This window comes from Bombina bombina, chromosome 4 (genome assembly GCF_027579735.1).
Source record: "Bombina bombina isolate aBomBom1 chromosome 4, aBomBom1.pri, whole genome shotgun sequence".
Taxonomy (NCBI): domain Eukaryota; kingdom Metazoa; phylum Chordata; class Amphibia; order Anura; family Bombinatoridae; genus Bombina; species Bombina bombina.
In genome coordinates, this window is record NC_069502.1 from 1,198,318,821 (window position 1) to 1,198,334,831 (window position 16,011).

General features: G+C 36.6%; 1 protein-coding gene across 1 annotated transcript in view; it reads right to left on the reverse strand.

Annotated features, from left to right (window-relative positions):
* The window catches only part of GLP1R (glucagon like peptide 1 receptor), a 1,017,454-nt gene that overhangs the window by 695,360 nt on the left and 306,083 nt on the right, over positions 1-16,011 (reverse strand). The window contains exon 5 of the mRNA XM_053712812.1: positions 6,453-6,565. Coding sequence (XP_053568787.1) covers positions 6,453-6,565 — 113 coding nt within the window. The remainder of the gene's footprint in view (positions 1-6,452; positions 6,566-16,011) is intronic.

The window sequence follows — 16,011 nt, forward strand, 5'->3', positions numbered from 1 at the left end:
TATCCTACGTACTAATATATGCATGGGGTAAACATAATGCTCTCCTACATACTAATTAATGCCTGAGATAAGCATAAGGCTATCCTTTGTACTAATTAATGCCTGAGATAAGCATAAGGTTATCCTTTGTACTAATAAATGCATAGGCTAACACACAAATTAATGCCTCTGCACTGATTAATGGTTGGGATAAGCATAAGGCTACAATCCTATGCACTGACTAATGTCTGGGATAAGCACTATGTAAAATGCACTATGGTAAATGTGTTTGGACTTTGCTTTCATAAATGTGCAATCTTGTTTTAACCTTTTGTTGCAGATACAACATTGCAGTGGAGCAGTTTCACAACTTCAGTACTGTTAAAATCCAGTTTAAGTAGATGAGATAAGTTCAAATTGAAAATCTCTAGTCTTCTCATCAAACCAGAAAATGATGCTTTTAAATCAATAGAAGGAAATATAAATATAAAAAAACAACACTTTTAAATATTTAAAGTGACATATAGTCAGTGAACAAGGATGGCCATTATGCTTATCATGTCTAGATGCACATGACATTCAGCTTGTTTAGTAGTGGTGAGGATGGATTCGGATTAGAATAGGTGCCTTTTTAACTCATTGTGCAATCTCAATGGAAAAGCTGGTTATGAAGACACCTGTACTGACAGGAAAAAGCACGACAGTGAGAGTATTGACTTAGAAAGAAAAATTAACAGAAAGTAATTGTTAAACTCCTTATCTAGCTGTTGGGGTCCTGATCTCACTTTCCTGAAGGTCTCCTTAGCTGTTTTGGATATCAGTTACTCAACAAATATACGTAAGTAAAAGAACATAAACATGTGTAAATATGTGTATTGCTCACTGCAGATGGATTATACAATAGTGATGAATAGAACTTTAATGAATCACTACCATCTATGATAAAAGACCTCTAAAGTGTCTTGTACATGTGCAACATAATAGAATGTTTTTAGTTAGTCTTGGAATACTTGCAAAGATGTACAAAAGACCAACTCGGGCTTCATCAAGTGCCTTGAGGTGTTGAATTACAAAAGCCAAAATGGTCTTGAAAAGTTGTTGAAAAGTCTATTGAAAATTGATTGTAATCACAGAGAAATCCATGTTAAAAATAGGGCTTTTCTCTGTGGTCTTAAAACGTGATTGCAGCTGTGAGAAATAGCCGGAAATGCGGAATTGGGCTCACAAAGAAGTTTAAAGTTGGCAAGATTAAAAAGAGAAAACATCTAAACTGTTAGATTATTATGAGCCCCTACATTTGTTAATGTTAGGAACGCCCACTAACAAAACACTCAAAGAGATAAATAGAGTGAAGCTCAATGAATTTCACATATGATCTCTCCTTCACAACATCACCTCTCTGCAACCTCATGATCCATGAATCTAGCTCACACACATTATTCAGTTGTAACTGAGCAGTGTCTCTATTTGGACACTAAAAGCCATCTATTAAAATTGTATAGCAAATCATAGTAGAAACATTCAGCAATATATGTTTGAAAATGTTAAAAATATCATTGTTAAAATGCTTTAATCTGCAAGATCCTGGTTCTGTTTGTTTACCAAGCACAGGAGCCAGCGATATCTAACACAACATTACTGCCCCTCAAACAAATATTTATGTACATGACCTTCTACTATTTCTCTTCTTTTCAACAAGCCTTTGCCATATTGTCCACTGAAACAAATAGATATGTTTAAAGTGCTGTTCTAACTTTGTTTTCATCAACCCTCTCATGTAACTAAAGAGGCACTTAGGATATTTATGTAGATAACAGATTATAGGACAAATAATCATCTCAGCCCTCTCTAACAAAAATAGCAAACATGTTTATTGCAAAACCAGATCCAAGTGAATTCACCTTTTAATCTTCCAAAAAAGTTTGTTAATTTGCAATTTAATTAAAGTAAAACAAATTAGAGGGAGAAGATATAGATCACCATAAAAAGCTCTTAATTTGTACTATAGGCATCTCTTCAAATAACAGGGTCCCCTGCTCGAATACATCATTAAATAGCAAGATAGTGAAATGCATCTCTTCTTCAAACAGCCCTGGTCAAGAACAAATGAAAATCCTAAGAGAGGGGGGGGGGCGGAGCTAACTCTTGAAGCGGCAAGATGGTCTTGATGAAGCTCCTGAACATAATAGAAAGATTTTAATTATTTGAGATTACTGAGTAAAATTTGATGCAACTAATGCTTTACAGTTGGAAGCAGAAATATCGCACATATTTCGATTGAAGTTCGGAAGCGGAAATTTGACTGTTATCTTGACCTATGCTCTTCAAAAATGCCACACGCAATCCTGGGCCTTGTTCACTTCCTATAATCGTGAACCCTGTGGCTGCGGCTGCCGCGCATATAACTGTCCCAGTGATCCGGGTTATGAAATACGTTGATATTTGCTTATTCATTAAGCGAAGAGCAGTGTTTGAAGATATCTAGCTACGACCAGCCCACCCACCTTATGTTCACTGCAAGAGCCCATTATGGAGGTTAACATGTATGTTCTGACTGGACTGTGTGGCCTACTGGATTCCTTTCAAGCTGTATTGGAAGATACACTCAAGGCATTTCAGTTTCCAGATGATTCTAATATGACGCTGATTCTTCAGCCTCATCCTATTTTGTTGAAGCAGGGTGGTGGCAGCCCTTGTTACATACTTCCTGCATACCTCAGAGTGATCTGGAGCTTGGTCGCTTTACAGTGGAGGAGGTCATGAGATCCGATGCATCAGTGAATACCGGTTGTGGCTTTGACATTAACATTTGGAGCGACATGAAGGCCATTGCTGACACGGAGGAAACCTGTGGAAAGGACAGAGCAACAAGCTGCAAGAAAACAGAGCGACACCAGACAGATGGGAATCTTATATGTATAGGGACCGCAACTTGTTACCCCTTTGTAGTGTACGGGTATACTGTTCTTGACTGCCCGGTCATTATGATCACTCAGCTGAATTGCCAGTTTTTATGGGGACATCAGCAGACATGGCAATGTGTGAGGATTGTTAAGTCTGGGATAGGATGATCCGTTCATTAGGCCCAACATAGCGTCTAAATGATGGTGCAGGACGTTATAAAGGTTATCAGTTTGCAGTTTATGTCAAGTACTATTCTATCCTCTCCGGACTATATCACAGAATAAACTTTTTCAGGAGTTTTTTCTTTGTTCATCACAAGTTCACTGTTTATTATATGTTAATGTTTGTTTTCATATTTTACCATTATTTTTGTGTTTTTACTGAGAAATCATTTCTACGCACTTTCTTGTTTAGGTTTGCCTGTTGGTGAATAAGTTTCTCGATAGTCATCTCCAATTGCTTTCAGAGAATATATATGTACTGTAGACTTCACTTACAAGATTGCAACCAATATATTTTTTCCGAGACCAGATTAACAATACCTAGTATCATTGTCACCTTATTGTGTTAGATTTGAGTAGGATGGTCTCAATCCTAAGATTACCCTCTCTACCTAATTCACCCACCTAGCTGTGCTCTCAGCGGCCGAGTTAGCATGGCACCAATATTCTATGTTTGTTTGAGAGGAGTGTAATTTGAGCCATTAAGTTAGTCTAACACCTGTTGTATTATATGGCTCAATATTGGTTAGGATACTACCCTGCTCTGATGTTTGGTCATGGTATATATAAATATAATTGGGAATTTTTATAGTACTATCCATGAATGTTGCTTGAACTCTTCCATATAACACTTATTGAGCCCATCCCAGACTTAGTTTAAACTTGAGGAGGGTTTGTTATCATATTATTATGTCTCAGTTAACATCTGGTTTCCTCCCAAGCCCAAATGATCTCACTGATCTGACTTATCTGGGCTTGTTAACTTATACTGAATTTATAGTTTAAACACTGCTCCCTAGCTATTCATATTTAATTTATATTGTTTGTGATCAGTTAGAAACCATAGACTGTACAAGAGCCCCTATTAGTTATAATGTATTTTCATAATAGTGGCTTTATCCCCCCCCCCCCCCAGATTTGTTTACTGGATAAACAAAATGAACAGAGATTCTATAGAATTCTATCCCTATACCTATTATATATTTAAATTAATATTGCGGCCATTAATAACCTCTTCCCTATTATATCTATTACTTCCTCTATTTTTGATGCACCAGAATCCCTAAGCCTGTTGGGGACAATATTTGACCTAAGAGGAATGGATAGTAGACAGCATTAATAAAAATGAGTTTTTTTCTCTTATAATTCAATCTATGACACAGAATATTAGTTCAAACAATGTTACTGATACAAGCTTATTATCCAATTTTGACTTTTCTAAGATCTGTTTACAAGTTGGAGACATGTTAATTCCATATGACTAGTAGCTAGTATGAAGATTATTATGTAATATGCTTCTTTTATGTGTATTATGGTTCTTTATTTTGGGGTAACTTGTCTCCTGAGAATATTGGAAATTGAATTTTCATTGTATACTATCGGCTAGATTTAGAGTTTTGTCGGTAAAGACCCGCGTAGCTAACGCTGCTTTTTTTCCCAGCGCACCCTTAAGACAACGTTGGTATTTACAGTTGTCTGAGTGGCTGCATTAGGCTCAGAAAAGGGAGCGTTGAGCAGAATTTACCTTCCCTTCAACTCTCAATACCAGCGTTGCCTACGGTAGCGGTAAACTGGAAAAACTTGCTCGTGCATGATATCCCCATAGGAAACAATGGGGCTGAGCTGGCTGGGAAAAAACCTAACACCTGCAAAAAAGCAGCGTTCAGCTCCTAGCGCAGCCCCATTGTTTCCTATGGGGAACACTCTCTAAGTCTGCACTCTCTAAGTCTGCGTGGACAAGCTGAAAATGCAACTTTTTTGATGTCTTCTTTTACTATGAACAGATAAAGATGAACTGTTTTTAAGACCTGTGAGTGCTCTTCAATGACGGATTGGGTTATATTTCATGTTGCACTCGGGCAAATTGAGTTTAAAATAGGAATAAATGCTTAGCAACATACGGAAGTATGTACAGGTAGCCCTCAGTTTACGCCGGGGTTAGGTTCCAGAAGGAATGGTTGTAAATTGAAACCGTTGTAAATTGAAACACAGTTTATAATGTAAGTCAATGGGAAGTGAGGGAGTTAGGTTCCAGGCCCCTCTCAAAATTGTCATAAGTAACACCTAATACATTATTTTTAAAGCTTTGAAATTAAGACTTTAAATGCTAAACAGCATTATAAACCTAATAATATAGATTGTAGCATCATCAAACTAAGTTTAATGAACAAAAACATTTGCTAAAAGCACCTAATTAAATAATCACACAACAGACTGCATCATCATCAAACTAAGTTTAATGAACAAAAATGTTTTTTTACTTGCATTTTTCTGCAAACAGTTCTCTGCATTGTTAGCATGTTAGATAATATTGGGTCTTCACCTATTCTATGCATTTCAATCTGCAGTGATTAATAAGCAGTTAGGCACCCTCACCTCAAGCAGCTGAACAGGAAGATAATAGGGAAGTGCCTGCTCAATAGCTAAAGTCTGTTCTGTGTACACAGATCAATTTCAGACCTATAAAGCTTGAATAACTTTGCTGTAACACAAGCGGACAGCTCCACATACTGGCTATTTTAATCAATGCACTGCTTTTCAATGCATTTCAATAGCAGTCACATGACTGAAAAAAAAGGTTGTTATTCTGAAACGGCACACACATATATAGGAATATCTATTTAAATATACATAGAACATATTCCCCACACATGAAGGATGGGGGTAACCCCGAAACGTCACAGCTAATTTAAATAAGTGACTTTATGTCTAAGATCCGTTGAGTGCCTTTCATTCTTCTGCTGCATATATATATATATATATATATATATATATATGTGTGTGTGTATATATGTCTATATGTGTATATATGTATGTAAATAAATAAATACACACATATATATATATATATATATATATATATATATATATATATATATATAAATAAATAAATAAATAAATACATACACATATTTAGACGTGTATGTATGCATATATATGTTAAAGCCCTTTACAGCAATTTTTTTGTCAAATACCTTATACCATAAATCTTTAAGCCCTTATAACTTTTTAAATATATGTTTTAAAAATATGTTTTATCAGATAGTGCTTATATGAGTGTAACTGTACTTGTAAGTGTATTTATGTTGTGTTTAATGCAACTTTTTTCTTCCCCTACCCTTTACGCAACCTTTCAAGTCATGCTAGCCCAACGAGTGTAAATGGTGATTGTGCTTGAGCGGTCGCCTTTACTTTCAACCTGTAATACATGCGCAATTTTCCAACACCTGCAAAAAGCTGAGGAACAACTATATCGCTCAAGTGTTAGCATGCCACTCATAATCTAGCCCTTAATGTTTGTACAATGCTCATTCCATGGAACTCTACTAACAAGAGCATTATCGTTACCTTCTTTAGTTTGTCATCACACTCAGAAAGGTTCCTCCATGGAACACTCGAGTTCTCCTTGAGCAGCCAAGACCCCTCTGCAGTGCAGTAGCGAAAAACTCTCCCTTGAGTCACTATTAGGAGAAAATAAAGCAGGTTCAGATTTACTTGCTTGGTTCTCTGCAGAGCGTAATAAATTTGAGCAACTCACAGCACATTTATATAGTCATTACATTTCAATAAAAGCTTGAAATTAAAGAAATAATGGTTTGTTAAAAAAAAGTATCCATAAAATAAGATATACATTTATAACAAGAAGTATTCACTGATTCATAAAGTAGCTGCAGGATAAAATGTAAGTTATTCGTGAATCAAAAGATGGAGAATTTCTGCAGAGGCATCAGATCTTATTCAATTACTATATAATATGATCTCAATATTCTCTGAAAAAATATAATAAAATATAACCTAAAAATAGTTATAACCCATTCCTAAGTTTTGTATAACCATCACAGTTATATTAATACACTTTTTACCTCTCTGCAGGTGACCCCTTATCTCAGTTCTTTTACCAGACTTCAGTTTTAGCCAATCAGTAAACTGATAAATAACTCAACGGGAGTGAGCATATTGTTATCTATATGGCACACATGAACTAGCATTGTCTAGGTGTGAAAAAGTGTCAAAATGCACTGAGATTAGAGGTAGCATTTAAGGTTAGCTTTCAACAAAGAATATTAAGAGAATAAAACTAATTTGATGATAAAAGTAAATTGGAAAGTTGTTTAAAATTGCATGCCCTATCTGAATCATAAACCTTTAATTTTGACTAGACTGACCCTTTAAAGGGATATTCCAGTCAAAATTGGAAACCACATGGGTGCATTTTTGGTATTGAACAGAAGCAATTTTGTAATATAAATTCATTAGCAAAAATGCGTCTAATAAAAGCTAAAGCTGTTTCAAAAAAGTATTTAAGTATGCTCTGTGTACCAGCATTTTAAACACATCACTTGCTCAGAGAGCCTAAGGTGCTTCTACCATCTGGTTATAACTCAATTAGTTAATTGCTGACATGAAACAAGCCCCACTGGTGCTCTGAGCAGCTGCATTATGTAAATTGTGGGTGCAGTAACAATATCTAGCTATGCTTCACATGGACGTGCAGAGAAAAATGTTAACACTAAAACAATGATAACTTTTACTAGAAGCATTTGTGCCAATACATTTATATTGTAAATCTGTTTCTATTCAAAGATGTCATTAATCTATGTGCGTTTAAATTTTGACGGGAATGTCCCTTTAAGCAGGCTCAAGAACATGAATGTGCCTTAAGAACTATACCCTCAACCACAATCAATCAGCGTTTTTCTCTTGAAAACATTTGTTTTTTCTTTCTAACCGAATTGGGAGCTGAGTTTCTCTAGCGATCCCAAAGCTATGTCGTTTAAGTGTTTAAGTTGTGAAAACCCGGCTGCAATTAATGAGCTTAAAACCGAAAAAGCTCTTGAAAATGACGTTTTTGTGTAAAGTAACTCTTTTCAAAATAGAAACGGTTTCTCAAAACTACAATAGCCCAATCATTCTTCTTAAGTACAGTAAAAGATCTATTCATGTAACCCCTTTGATCCATCTGCAAGGAAAATACTAATTTGCATTTGCGGCATTAACCTATTGTCATTATTATACAGAACATGGAACTCACAGTCATGAATACTCATTCCAGTTTACAAGTTTACTAACAGAGGTGCAGGCTCATCGAAATGCACTCTTGTGACCAAGGAACATCCCCTATTAAAACACGGTCACAAAGGAACAATCTAATTTAAGGGTCTTTTAGGAAGGTACACTGTGGCAAGGTAGTGGGTTAATGATTTATAGATTAAAGAATGTTAAAGTCCAGTAAAAGAAAACATTAAAAAAACATTTGCATAAAAACTTATATTTACCATTTTTTTTCAGTTCAAGCCAAAATAAAAACTGTGCTTTAACAAAAGCTAGTTTAAAATAATGCTTAAAACAGTACTTGTCACAGTTGAAAAGGGACCATATAGTGAAAGAAAACCTAAAAGATGCATTCAGATGGGTTAGCAGTGGTGTGGATGGAAACGGATTACAATACTTAACTATGAAAGCGTCTTGAAAAACAGGATTTTTATAGCACCAGTACTTTTAGTGACAATCACAAAAAATATTAAAAATGAAATATAAAAACTTGTCATGTTGGTGTCCTGAAGTGACTTTTCCTGCAGATCTCATTAGCTGTTCAGAATATCATGAAGTCAACACATATATATATATATACACCTATAATTATGTAAATGTGTGTCCTCTCTAATAGGGATGAATGAAGCTATAATGAATCAGTACCTTGTATGTTAATTAATTTCCTGTGGCCATTTCAGAGTGTTTGACATGAGTATGTGCAAGATAAAAGACTGAAAATAGCTGTGAAATAGTTAAATAGTCCAAAATGTCCTTTTGAGGACTTATCAAACACCTTGAGATGTTGAATTTTAAAAGCAAAAAATAGTCTTGAAAAGCTGTTGAAAAGTGAGTAAAAAAAGGATTGTGATCACCAATAACTTTTTGGCCCCATAGGAAAATTAGAACTTTTATTGAAGATCCGAAAATCCATTTGTGAGAATCAAACGAAAACGCGTTATTGTGATTGTGCCTAATCAAAAAGTAGACTTTTTGTCCCGAAAAAGAGCCGAAAAAGTCACAGCTGATAGATTGGGAGTGAGGCTTAAAGGGACACTGAACCCAATTTTTTTCTTTTGTGATTCAGATAGAGCATGACATTTTAAGCACCTTTCAAATTTACTCCTATTATCAAATTTTCTTTAGTCTCTTGGTATCTTCATTTGAAATGCAAGAATGTAAGTTTTGATGCCGGACCATTTTTGGTGAACAACCTGGGTTGTCCTTGCTGATTGGTGGATAAATTCATTCACCAATAAAAAAGTGCTGTCCAGAGTGCTGAACCAAGAAAAAAGCTTAGATGCCTTCTTTTTCAAATAAAGATAGCAAGAAAACGAAGAAAAAAATGATAATAGGAGTAAATTAGAAAGTTGCTTAAAATTGCATGCTCTATCTGAATCACAAAGGAAATTTTTTTGGTTCAGTGTCCCTTTAAGGCATACACACTCCTGATCCTTATAGAAAAAAATATGTAAATTCCAAGAGGAAGCAGTAAATTTGATAATAAAAATAAATTAGAAAGTATTCTCTATCTGAATCGTGAAACTTTCATTTTTTTCACATACCTTTAAAATCAAAATAAAAAAATAAAAATCACAGCAATAAATACAGATGATAAATATAATAAAAAGCTACAGGGAAGCCCACAGTGCCACAAAGATAAACTAGATAAGTAAATCAACAGTTCAAAGAACATGTGAATTTAATCACAGAACTTGTATGTACACAGCATCGATGGTAATATGATAATACGACACAGTCAGTATCAGCAGAGCAGAAGGGATTACCCACACACCTTGTATCCTGCTATTGCATTAGTATTGACGTAGCCACACATTTACTATTAAATCACATGACCATTTGTAGCTGTCTGAGAAATGTCTTTAGCGACACACACTGGAGTCAGATCTATCTTGATAGAAACATTGTGGACCTATGCACTCATTTTTTGCTGCACCTGGGGAAAAGCGTAGCTAAGAACGTGTGCAATAGTTTTTGTGGTGCCAGAAAAAAAGCAGAACTGGAATGAATTATAGACTTCTGGTGGCTTGGCCTAAACGTGGCTACAACTCAAAAGAGAGGAACAGAAGAACTTTTATTTGCTGTAAATGTATATTTAGGCTTCAAGGGGTTGATTTATGAAGCAGCAGATGCAGTTTCCGACCCACTCCGCTTCAGGTCTGCCAGAAGCGGAAGAAGTAGCAGTCGTAAGACCGCTGCTCCTTAACTTATCCAACACCTCTGAGGCGGAAGACAGCAATCATGTTGATTGACACCCCCTGCTAGCAGCCGATTGGCCTGCAAATGTGCAGGGGGCAGCATTACACAAATATTTCACTAGAAATGCTTGTGCAATGATAAATGATGACAGCGTTTAACGATGTGCGGCGGACATGAGTAAATCGACCCCTATGGCTTCTATGTTATAGAGCATAACATACGGTGCCCATATGGTATGCTCTATAACATAACTCTCACTCAGTAATCAACAAAATCATAACTTTTACTTAGGATCATACTACAATTTCTCCGTAATTTTTCTATTCAAGTTGACACCCAGCCAGAGTTTCCACCTTCCTTCAGAATATATTCATTTTAAAATCATTCACTTAAAGGGACATTCTAGTGGAAATGTAGTGTTTTAATTCATTACAGCACTTTTACATTTCCTTTTTTTCTACTTTTTCTAGGCAGAGGAGTTAAAAAGCAAACTATATGCTTACCTTATAAATTCATTATCTCATGTCCATGAGATGTTACATGTGGGATTACACTCCAGAGCTTTAATTCCTCCCACTTTGCCATAATCTCTCAGTGATACATATGGTCCAGAAGATGGTGGGAAACAAAAAGTAGGAAAGAGAAAGCAAGACAACTGAAATACAAAACAAGTACTGCTGTCAACTGTGCAGAAACATGGTGGGACTCATGGACTCTCACCATCATGAAATAAATTAATACGGTAATCATAAATTTGTTTTCTTTAATAAGATAGTGAGAGTCCATGACACATCACACACAGCAGTTTTCTGGAAAAAAGCAGCCTCTGAAGAGGCATACGCGTCATAATGGTAGAATTTGGTAAAATTAAGTAATGAAGACCAAGTAGCTGCCTTACATCTCTGGTCTATGGAAGCCAAAGAAGTTGAATGAGCAGTAATGCACTTAGGGGAGTCTTTCCCACAACCAGGTAAGCTTTACAAAGGAAAGCCTTAAACCAAGTGGCAAGGGAAAAAAATATGAAAGCCTAAAATCCTTTGTGGTATTGACATAGAATTTGTATGTTCTCACAACACCCAGGTTGTGAATAAGTAATTCCATACAATTCTTAGGAGCAGGACAATTCTTGGTTGAAATATCCTAGATAGTAGGAAAAGAATAGCAGGTTTGAAGAACAGTTTTATGCTGATGAAAAATTAGAAAGGTAGAACTGCAAGATAGTGCTGGAAGCTCAGAAAGATAACCTTCTTGATAAACAACCAAAAGATAAACAACCAAAAGTCTAAAGCATTTATGGATTTTAATAGAGGGGCCTGATCCTGGTTAACACCTGAAAAAACTCTGGACAGGGTTCCTGGCAATTTTCTTATGATTTAGGATGGATAAGGCTATGACATCAGTTAATAGCAATCCCAGTGTCCCGTTATTTGGTTAAACATCTTTTGGTTTTGAGACCTCTACTCTGAGTGAAGTTATGCCCCCCCAATTGTTCACTCTTTAGGATCTAAATGGCTTATATAATGCAATGCTGATATTCTGCCCACATGACCATGCATGAAACTTCTTTCATCACTGATTGGAGTAAGCCACTGCTGTGACGTCTGTTTGAAAGTGAAAAAAAGGATTTGTTCCTGGGTTGGGCCAACTTTGAAGGCTCCTGAAGATTTTGCAGAGCTCCAGAATGTTTATTGGTAACCTTGCCTCCCAAAAAGGTAAGACTCCTTGTGCTCTCTGATAACCCCAGAGTACACCCAACCCTTCAGGTTGGTATCTGAGGAGACCACAACCCACACAGGCTGAAGAAAAAAGCCCCTTGATCAAGGGATTGGTGAGTCTTCCACCATGTCAAAGAGTGTCTCGTCTTATGGTCCAAAAAGTTCTTAGAAGACAGATAATCATAATCTCTGTTCCTCTGCTGAAGCAACCTTAAAGGGACACTGAACCCATTTTTTTTCTTTCGTGATTTAGATAGAGTATGCAATTTTAAACAAATCCCAGCAATGCTGTTGAAGCTCAGCGCATCAGCAATTGCTAAACCTGTCACAACCCTAATTAACGAATCCTTGGTGTCTGGATACATACCCAAACTTTGGAAGACTGCAAGAGTCATGCCTATCCATAAAAGTAGTAAGTTAACCATAGATACTAACTATCGCCCAATATTATTGCTCCCAGTATTGTCAAAAATCTTAGAAAAATGCGTCCATACGCAACTATGTGAGTATTACCAAGAATCTAGCTATATGACCCCTGTTCAATCGGGTTTTCGCCCGAATCACTCCACTACAACTGCCCTCCTAAAAGTTTGCAACAGCATCCAAACTGGCATGGAACAAGGAGACCTAACTGGATCTATTTTTCTTGATTTTGCAAAGGCCTTTGACACAGTGGACCATGACATACTACTTCTCAAACTAAAAAACTCTGGTATTGCTGATCGCCCGTTAACCTGGTTTAAATCATATGTATCGGATTGATCACAATATGTCTCTGTTTCTAACAGTGACTCCCTCCCTCTCCCAGTCACGTGTGGTGTTCCCCAAGGTTCCATTCTTGGCCTCCTACTATTCACATTATTTATAAATGATCTGCCAAATCTCTGCAAATCCTCAACTGTACACATGTGTGCAGGCGACACAGTAATCTATGCAAACAAACCCGATCTGCCGCAGCTTGAGGCAGTGCTCCAAGACCAGTTCACAGAGGTAGAAAGTGGATCTCTAAAAACAAACTCTTCCTAAACACTGAGAAAACTGTCACAATGATCTTTGGAACGGTACCTAAATTACGCAAACTACAAAAGTCCCATCTACGCATTAAAACAAAATCAAATGGCACACTGACCGCAGTCCACTCTTTCAAATACTTGGGTATGTTGTTAGACCCCAATCTATCTTTTGGCCTCCACATAGAAAAATTTGCATCTAAACTCTATCCAAAACTAGGTGCCCTGTACAGAAGCAAATCCTGCCTCAGCCCTACAGTAAAGGAAATGATTGTACAGCAAATGCTGATGCCAATCATGGATTATGGAGATGTAGTATATGCACCTGCACCACAAACTCACCTTAATAAACTTAATACACTGTATAACTCGTTCTGCCGCTTTGTGCTACAATGTAACTACAGGACCCACCATTGTGACATGCTAAAAGTACTAAACTGGCTGTCGCTGGAATCCAGATGCACCCTCCATCTTTCCTGCCTTGTGTTTAAGAGCCTTTCTGGGAAGCTCCCACCCTACCTGAGCAGAATGCTCTCCCCGGCTGTTCCCACCTCCAATAACCTCCAATCCAGTAGCAGTACATTATTTAGCGTGCCTCCATACAAAAAGAAAGCAGCTCGATCCTCCTTTTCCCACAGAGCACCACAATTATGGAACGACCTCCCGCACACTTTAAAATCTTCCCCAGGTCTAAAATCCTTTAAGAGATCCCTCGCTGCATATCTCAAAACAGAATGCACCTGTTATGGTTGATTTTTATATTTCCTACCTGTTCTACGTTAAATCCTGCATATGTTATGTATTAATTTTGTTCTTGTATTATTGTACCCTATTGTATCAATGCAATGGTTTGTGGACCCAGGACATACTTGAAAACGAGAGAAATCTCAATGTATCCTTCCTGGTAAAATATTTTATAAATAAATAAATAAAACTTTCTAACTTACTCCTATTATCAAATTTTCTTTGTTCTCTTTGTATCTTTATTTGAAAAAGCAGGAATGTAAGTTTAGATGCCGGCTCATTTTTGGTATACAACCTCGGTTGTTCTTGCTGAGTGGTGGATAAATTCACCCACCAATAAACAAGTGCTGTCCAGGGTGTGAACCAAAAATTGATTTAGATGCCTTCTTTTCTTTCATGTAATTGGCAAGAGTCCATGAGCTAGTGACATATGGGATATACAATCCTACCAGGAGAGCAAAGTTTCCCAAACCTCAAAATGTCTATAAATACACCCATCACCACACCCACAATTCAGTTTTAAAAATGTTGCCTCCAGTGGAGGTGGTGAAGTAAGTATGTGCTTGATTTCTATGATTTTTTCTATGATAAGCGCTTCTAAGCATTCTGAAGCCCAATTCCAATCAGAGTACAGTGTTTGTCAGAGGGATGTGAAGGGAGTATCGCCTTTTGTTTTTATAGCTTTCCTTGTGGGATTCATCTCCTACCTCCCTTTTCAGATCAAGGATATAGGGGGGTAGTTATCAAGCCGTCTACTTTTCTGGCTTCGCCGGCCCAATACGCCCGCCTAAGCTCGCCTACCTTCGCCACCGCGGACCTTGAATACGTTCGCCTAAGTTATCAAATAAAGCTGTCAAAAAGCCGCGGGGCGATGAGCAGCGGACTGTGACAGTTATCACTCATCCGATCTCGCTGCCCTTCGGCTTTTTCCCAGCTTTATTGCTAGCCTGTCACTAAGCACTCACACTAAACTGCACTGTTCTACCCCCTATACCGGCGCCCCCGGAGCCCCCCGCAACTAAATAAAGTTACTAACCCCTAAACCGCCGCTCCTAGACCCTGCCGCAACTCTTATAAATGTATTAACCCCTAAACCGCCGCTCCCGGACACCGCTGCCACCTACAGTATACCTAGTAACCCCTATCCTGCCCCCCCTACACCGTCGCCCTCTATTATAAAATTATTAACCCCTATCCTGCTGATCCCGCACCTCTCCGCAACTAAATAAATAGTTTAACCCCTAAACCGCCGCTCCATGAACCTGCCGCAACCTATATTAAACCTATTAACCCCTATCCTGCCCCCCCTACACCGTCGCCACCTATAATAAATTTATTAACCCCTATCCTGCCCCCCACTACGCCGCCGCCACTGTAATAAAATTATTAACCCCTAAACCTAAGTCTAACCCTAACGCCCCCCTAACTTAAATATTAATTAAATAAATCTAAATAAATTAACTCTTATTAACTAAATGAATCCTATTTAAAACTAAATACTTACCTTTAAAATAAACCCTAATATAGCTACAATATAAATAATAATTATATTCTAGCTATCTTAGGATTTATATTTATTTGACAGGTAACTTTCAATTTATTTTAACCATGTACAATAACTATTAAATAGTTATTAACTATTTAATAGCTTACCTAGCTAAAATAAAGAGAAATGTACCTGTGAAATAAATCCTAACCTAAGTTACAATTACACCTAACACTACACTATACTTTAATAAATTATTCCTATTTAAAAATAAATACTTACCTGTAAAATAAACCCTAAGATAGCTACAATATAATTAATAATTATATTATAGCTATCTTAGGATTTATATTTATTTTACAGGTAACTTTGTATTTATTTTAGCTAGTTAGAATAGTTATTAAATAGTTATTAACTATTTAATAACTACCTAGCTAAAAGAAATACAAAATTACCTGTAAAATAAATCCTAACCTAAGTTACAATTAAACCTAATACTACACTATCATTAAATTAACTAAATAAACTACCTGCAAATAACTACAATTAAATACAATTACATAAACTAACTAAAGTACAAAAAATAAAAAAGCTAAGTTACAAAAAATAAAAAATTAAGTAACAAACATGTTAAAAATATTACAACAATTTTAAGCTACTTACACCTAATCTAAGCCCCCTAATAAAATAACAAACCCCCC